Genomic DNA, 7,739 nt, shown 5'->3' on the forward strand with positions numbered 1-7,739 from the left:
GGGGATGTAGCTCAAATGGTAGAGCGCTCGCTTTGCATGCGAGAGGCACGGGGTTCGATCCCCCGCATCTCCAAAATTTCATTCCTTTTTAAAGTTAAATTCTGACTTCAAATGTATAGATATAGAACTACAGTTAATCATATATTTTTGCATTTACTTTTGAAGTATAAAACTTTGAATTTGATTATTTCAATATAAATGGATTAATGTAGCTTCAAAAAAAAGATCAGATTTGATTACACTTAAAAACAACTGTATAATATAATGTTATACATCTAATTTCATGTATTAGGCTTTCACCCTAATACATGCTAACAAGTGGCTGTATTAGTGTATCTGTATTTTTAGAACACACTCATTGCATGTTTCCAATGGTGATTTTATCTTTACAGGAATAAATCAAATCATAATAAGATCAAACAGTTATTCTGCATATGATTACAAAAAAAATGTCTCAATACTCACGATGTCTTGAAAGTGTTTAAAATGAATCTCATGGTTTACATGAATAATGGATTAGGGGAAACATTTGATTAGATAGTTGATCAATCATTCACATGAACCATTGCCATCGTTTCTTCATGCAAGGTCTATGCTTCTCTTTCAAGAATTATTGTGGGTTACGGGTTGCCCATACCCATCACCAACAAGGGTAAAAATAACATATTACAAACTCCTTATCGAGTTATCGTGCTCTCTACCTTCACAATATTCTAGTCACACCTTAAATACTTAGAAACTTAATCTTTGTTAACAAATTTACCCGTGATAACAAAGTTTCTATAGAATTTAACGATTTTGGGTTTTTTTTTTTTGTTTTTTTTTTTTTTTGTTTTTTTTTTTTGTGAATGATTTAAGATCAAACAAACTCTTCTCCATTGTGATAACACCAAATATCTCTATCAAGTCCGATCCACCAAGTCAAGTAAATTCGTTTTGCTTTCTTCAAGTCTTATCATGTGGCATCAAAGACTCCGACATTTTGGGAATGAAGTGCTCAAGTTTTGTCTAAGTTTATTTAAGGTAATAAGACGAACTCGAATTTCCTTTGTCATGGTTTTCAAGTTGGGGAACAAGCCAATCTTCCTTTTTCTAGGTCTAATACTAATGAGTCTTCTTTTGATGTAATACATTCCAACTTGTGAATTCTCCCATTTCAAGTAATATTGGTTTGAAATACCATGTCATCTTTCTTGATCATTACTTATTTATGGGTCTATCCCACTTGTGGAAATGTGACACATTATCCAAATCCATCCATTCCACTCTTTTGTCATGATATTGAGATTGATAACGCCGCATCACATACCCTCTTTCACACAAATGACATACTTTTTGGTTTCTCATGTCCTAAAACCTCCATACAACATGGTAAATGCAAACGCATGATCCGATCCATTAACAATTCCACCAACAATCTCCTTTTCCAAGCTCATCTACCCCCAACTTATTGTGTAGAAGCTCTTCACACGACTACCTACCTCATAAACACGATTCCCTTAAAACCTCTCCAAATTGCCATTCTATTCACCAAATTATACAACAAACCTCCATCCTACTCCCACCTACATATTTTCGGTGTCTATTCTACCTTCACGCTCATACCTCTCATAAACTCGAACCACATTCCACTTTGTATCTCTTTCTTGGATACCCACCTCACCATTGAGGCTATAAATGTCTAGATCTCTCTACCAAAAGTATCATCATCCTTTGTCATGTCATATTTGATAAGTCTACTTTCTCATTCAAATCCATGACACCAAACAACCTTCCATCTTATTCCCTTTTTGACTCCACCACTGCAATAAATGTCATTGTTAATTGTTTTGTGCGTCCTTGGTCACACCCACTATGACTGAACCCCTACCCTCCACCAGTCGTACATCACCTGGCCCTAACACTCATCTAGCCAAGACATCACCCGACCTCAACACCACCCATCCCCACCCCTCGATGTTAACTGAAATCCTAACAACCCCTGTCCACCTTTCCGACAACCTCTCATTGGGCAGTGTATAATCAAAATTCATAATTTGATAAAATCACTAAGAAAATAGAATTTAGCATTCAACAAGAATAAAAAGCATATCGTTTCCATATTTATCGAAATAAATACAATATCACTAGAAAATATTTTTAAAGGTTAATATAAACACTTCACAATAAATTCAAAGGTTCTTGTTTTGCGAAACATAAAATTGAAACACTACTCTATTTTTAACACATAATAATAAAAATAGATATTTTATGTCATTACAAGATACGTCAAAATGTTAATATATCGAATTTGCGAAAGAATTAGATGTTCACAAATTGGTTAATGTTTTAAAAATGTGAATAAATAGTTGGTTGGTACTGTCTTAATTTTTTTCACGTATTAGTTGACCGAATAAATATGAAAAAAAGAATGTGTATTTGGTTGTTACTTTGTCTTAAAATATACTAGTCAACTAATACGTGAAAAACATTAAAACAAAGTACCGACTCACTAGTTATTCGCATTTTTAAATACTACTCCACTTCAAAATATTGTATAAAGAAAATATGCATATTGTGCACACTTTTAGTCTAAAAACTATAATGTTACTATAGACTATGTACAAAAAGAGTTGTTAAAATGATAACTTGAAATGTATTATCAACATTAAAACGATCACAGAAAGCTCCAAGGATGAAGTGGTTTCAAAAGAATTTATGAAAATGGGCAAGGAAAAAAGCCGAGAAGCGAGTTATATATATGGGGACCATTTGTTTCCTTTCCGTTAGTAGTGAAATAAGTTTCATCAAATATGCTGTCATATAGTACCTCTCATAAATAAACAAATTTCTTTACAAAAGTTCAGAAATATTTGGTTTGTTATTACTCTATTTTGTTTGCATCAAATTTGCCTTCTTTGAAAATAATCAGATTTAGATAATTACATGTCTTATGGTATACGTTAACCAGAGAGATTTAAATAATGAATTAGAGTTATGACGAAAATTAACAAAACGGGGATGTAGCTCAAATGGTAGAGCGCTCGCTTTGCATGCGAGAGGCACGGGGTTCGATCCCCCGCATCTCCAAATCTCTTTCTTTTTCAAGTCAATTTCTGACTGTATTATTACACACTTTGATTCTTTATATATTAAATGGATTATTTTTAATGTCAGCTGATTATTATTACAAATACAAACAATTGGATTATGTTACATCCTGCGTTTTTGGCTTTCAATCATAATACAAGTTAACAAGTAAGGTCCAAACAAGTCAAACTACTCAGGATCAACTTATTAAAAACTCAATTCAAGATCGATTTTAAACAAATCTAAACCAAAATCGAGCCTAATATTATGCTTGTTAATTAAACCGGCTCGAGCCTATGTAATTAAGTTCGATTAAACTCGTGAGCCTAAACAGACCTACATATATATAATAAAAAATTATTTTTACTTTTTATATTAAAATAAAAAATTATTTAATAAATATCATTTTAAGAAATTAGAATATACAACATACAAACCAATCCCAATTCGGTATAAATCTTTATGGGACAAACAAGAGCTCTATACCATAAGGCTCGAAACGAGCCAAGCTCAAACATAGTCAAATTCAAGCTCAACTCGGCTCGTTTGAACCCCTATTAACAATTGGCCGTGTCTATATTTTTAGAATGATTATTACGGTTTAAATAAGTAAAATCAAATGCGTCTAAAATGACTTTCTTACAAAAGTGTTTGCTCTTATTATGATTTTTTTATGCTTTTAATGATAAAATCATCACCGAAACAATGAGTGTAACACTCATTGTATTGTATTTTTCCTGTGATGATTTTATCATTAAAAGGATAAAAAAAATCATAATAAGAGCAAACAATAATTGTTCATTAAGCATAATCATAATTTATCAAACAACCATAAATAAAACATGCATCAAAACTATTGTTACAATTAAAAAAAAAAAAGACTAAGCAGAATAAGGTATCCGAAGTGCCATTTTTTGTGCAAGCCAAGGCCTCTCTGGAGTTGGGTCGATAAAAGAATGCATCAGAAACTCTTGGGCTTCCTCCTCCATCAATTCTCTAGCCCATGTTACACGGTTTTCTGAACTACTTCCCGGCCCATAACATCTGCATATATTCTTTTTTGTCAGATGATTTTTACACATAATAACAATATTCTTTATGAGAAGATATATATATATATATATATATATATATATATATATATATATATATATATATATATATATATATATATATATAAAGTATGTTTCCATTATGAGTAAAAAAAATACATTGTTATTATGGGTAAAATTATACAAGTATGTTGCTCTTGTGAGTAATGAATAAAAAGTATTGTTGTTTCACACATAATGATAAAATGAATTCTTGTATATAATTATATACCTATACTCATAAAAGCAAGCACTTCTTTCATTCTCGGGTTTCCCCCAATTATGCCAACCATCATGCTTTACGCATGCATCCATGTATGTGTATGCATAAACTACCCGACCGAATGGTCCCCATGGCCGCCCAAGATACGCATATGCTGCCCCTCCATTCCCCGTTATCACACATCTACATTACAAGAAATAGCAACTTACTTCCATTTAAAATAAATCCCATTAATTGACTTGAAATATTTAAATAAATAAATATCAAGAGTAGTTGAATGCAAACCTTAAAAACACATAACCTGTCGACTCTTGACAAGATTTTCTACTTTGTGCAGTTATATAGCCACCTGATTTACAGTGTATGTGACAATTCTCCATCAACGCAGTGCTATTTCCAAAAATGAAATCCACACTTCCTTCAATGTAACAATCTTTCAGGTATTGCTTTCCATAGTGTAAATAAAGGGTATCCTGTAAAACAGTTGAAATGTTCAGAAACATTTTATCAAAGAGCTGTTTACGTTTTGATAACAGCGATAAAAGCATCTCCACCCACACTCTATTTAGGGTGTAAAATAGAGTTTAAAGACTCAACTCTAAAATCTATTTTACACTCTATAAATAAAGTGTAAAATAGAGTGAGAGATGGTATAATTTACGTTCAACGAAGTATACGTGTAACGTTTGACGGAAAGTTCGTTTATGTTCGTTTATTTAGTAAATAAACGAACATAAACAATATTGTTTGTTCGTTTAGTTAAACGAACAAACATGAACATTGGTGTTGTTCATTCATTTTACGTTCGTTCGTTTAGGTTTGTGTGTGTGTGTCTTTATATATATATATATATATATATATATATATATATATATATATATATATATATATATATATATATATATATATATATATATATATATATAAAATACTTGCTATAATACATGTATTTATGTATGGTTTCTTTGTTTGGATGTTAATGACCGTTTATCTTTTTTTTTTTTTTTTTTTTTTTTTAAATCTTCGTTTATGTTCATTTAGATCTTTTTATGTTTGTTCGTTTATGTTCATTTATGTATGTTAACATCCATTCATTTATGTTCATTCATATTTGTTCTATTATATTCACTTAGCACCTTAATGAACGAACATCAAGGAACATGAACAAAGTAATTTCTTCAACGAAGAAACATGAACATGAAAATTTGTTCGTGTATGCGTTCATGTTCCTTCATTTTTTTTTTTTCAGTTAATCTTAAACGAACGAACATGAACAAGCATCATTAATGTTCGTTTGGTTCATTTACAACCCTAATTTACACTTTAAATTACACTCAAAATTTAAAGTGTAACTATTTATTTCTTTATTTATAAAGTGTAAAATAGAGTTGGGTTGGACCATTTACTCTATTTTACACTCTAATGACAAAAATAGAATGGGGTTGGACTTTGGAGATGCTTTTGAGTTCTCACCTGCCACCCAAGAAACCTGCAATTATAGAAAGCACAACGATCCGCTGTTACTCTGATAGCCACTGCTTGGCCTGAACCCTAGAGTCGAAAAAAAAAATCAGAAGAATAGCGAAAGATATGAATTATGATGAAAATTATTGAAAAAGAAAGAACACCTCAGGGGCAGAATTCTCAAACGTGATGTTTTCACTAATGAAATCTTCTCCTTCAACAATTACAGTCCCACATCCGAAGGTTCCTGTTCCTATCAATCGCGATGCCTGTTTATACGAATTAACTCGATTTTCATACCCGATTGTGTTGTAGATAAATGATAGTTAGAGATGATTAAGGTTAAGGTCTGGATTGCTTCAATTTCATGGAAACTGATTAAATAAAACGGAACCTAATTGATTTGTAGGATATGAACAAGATATTTAGGGTTAGGGTTGAAGGAAGAGAACTGACCTGATGGTGATCGATTTTGTTGGCGGTGTTATCCCAAGTGATAACAGTGATCTCACGGCTTAATCCGGCGAGAGTGATGAAATTTTTAGTCTTGGCGACGTAAATAGGCTGTTTGTAAATCCCCGGAGATACACGAATCACAGTCCGGCAATTGTTGCCGAGTGGTACGTCGTCGATTGCTTCTTGCACCGTCCGGTAGTCACCGGCTCCGTCCTGCGCCACCGTCACTACTCTTGCCATATCTTCTTGATTGTATCAGTTACTGTTCGTAAAACAGGTTGGTAATGGAGTCGGTGATGTTGAGTTAAGATCAATCACTCGATATTGTCGGTTTTTGTCAGTGGAAATGAGATCAAGATATAGTGATATAATTCTATGAGTTTAATCCCAACAAAAATGTACCCAACATTTCATTTATCGTTGATGTTTATGTAACAGCCTTTTATTTGGATATAACAAACTATATAGGATTATGTATATATTTCATTTTAAATAGGCTAAACTGCACAGATGGTCCTGTGGTTTGTTTAAAATTGTCACTTTGGTCTAAAAAGGTTTGGATTAACATAAGAGGTGCAAAATTTTTATTTTGTTGTTTGTGTAGTCCGATATATTATGATTTTTTTTTCAAAATGACGGATTTTCCCATCTTAATATGATTATTTTTTTCTTAATTGTTTTTTCTAACTTTCAGATTTAAAAAAATAAAAAATAAAAATAAATCTTTCTCTCTCTCTCTCTCTCTCTCTCTCTCTCTCTCCAAATACCTGTCTTCTTCTTCCTGAAAATTGTCCAGATGAACAAAAAAACACCAAAAACAAAAAAAACACCTAGGAAAAAATTGTTGAACTCGTCGATTGTCAATGGAAATGGAGAAAAAAGAATGAGAAATCATATCTAGGGTTAGTCTTCCCCATTTGTTTTCAGATATGTTCGTCCTATCCATCTGTTTTCATATATGTTTGTGTTCTTCATCACTGTCAGTATTGGTTTACAGCACCACCCCCTTCTCAGTTTATCTTCTCCATCTATGGCTTGATTTTCACTGTCACCGAAAAACCCACCCCAACCACACCCTCTAGTACCACGGTAAATGTTCAACATTTGGTTTATAGACCACAATCAACCGCCAAACACAATCAATGACCACCGCCTTCGGTACCACGGTTGAAGTTCGCTTAGGGAACACAGTTACAAGAGCACACCGATCCTTAGACTCAAGATAACAAACCACTGATTGCCAACGCCGAAGTTGTAAAATCCCTAATTTATTTTGTAAAAATTGGGCTTGTTAATCAGAGCTATTCCTCCATTGGGATTTCAAATCGAAGCTCCCGCAACAAAAACCTAACCCTAAATTTTCAGGCGGCGACATATAGATCAAAGCTAAGGGTTCAGATTAATTAAAGAACATGTGCAACGATTTTTCATTTTGA

General features: G+C 32.6%; 1 protein-coding gene and 2 non-coding genes across 3 annotated transcripts; 2 read left to right on the forward strand and 1 right to left on the reverse strand.

Annotated features, from left to right (window-relative positions):
• On the forward strand, positions 1-73 carry TRNAA-UGC (transfer RNA alanine (anticodon UGC)). Its single transcript has one exon. It is a non-coding gene; the product is annotated as a tRNA-Ala (tRNA).
• Positions 74-2,996: 2,923 nt separating this feature from the next.
• On the forward strand, positions 2,997-3,069 carry TRNAA-UGC (transfer RNA alanine (anticodon UGC)). The gene has a single exon. It is a non-coding gene; the product is annotated as a tRNA-Ala (tRNA).
• Positions 3,070-3,847: 778 nt separating this feature from the next.
• On the reverse strand, positions 3,848-6,731 carry LOC111879754 (pectinesterase 31). Its single transcript, XM_023876189.3, has 6 exons — positions 6,304-6,731; positions 6,012-6,116; positions 5,857-5,934; positions 4,669-4,856; positions 4,393-4,566; positions 3,848-4,113 (listed from the first exon to the last, which is right to left on the reverse strand). Exons 1-6 carry the CDS (start codon positions 6,541-6,543, stop codon positions 3,951-3,953), a joined length of 948 nt encoding a protein of 315 aa, XP_023731957.1. The 5' UTR covers positions 6,544-6,731; the 3' UTR covers positions 3,848-3,950.
• Between the last annotated feature and the right edge of the window lie 1,008 nt (positions 6,732-7,739).

This window comes from Lactuca sativa, chromosome 3, assembly GCF_002870075.4.
Source record: "Lactuca sativa cultivar Salinas chromosome 3, Lsat_Salinas_v11, whole genome shotgun sequence".
In the NCBI taxonomy this organism is placed as follows: domain Eukaryota; kingdom Viridiplantae; phylum Streptophyta; class Magnoliopsida; order Asterales; family Asteraceae; genus Lactuca; species Lactuca sativa.

Bases quoted from the DNA above. Each gene is read 5' to 3' on its own strand.
- LOC111879754 (XM_023876189.3), bottom strand. From the start codon at position 6,543: ATGGCAAGAGTAGTGACGGTGGCGCAGGACGGAGCCGGTGACTACCGG. The intron at 6,117-6,303 runs GTCAGTTCTCTT...TCGTATAAACAG, and splicing joins ACAAAATCGATCACCATCAG to GCATCGCGATTGATAGGAAC. The intron at 4,114-4,392 runs GTATATAATTAT...GAATATATGCAG, and splicing joins GCTTGCTTTTATGAGTATAG to ATGTTATGGGCCGGGAAGTA.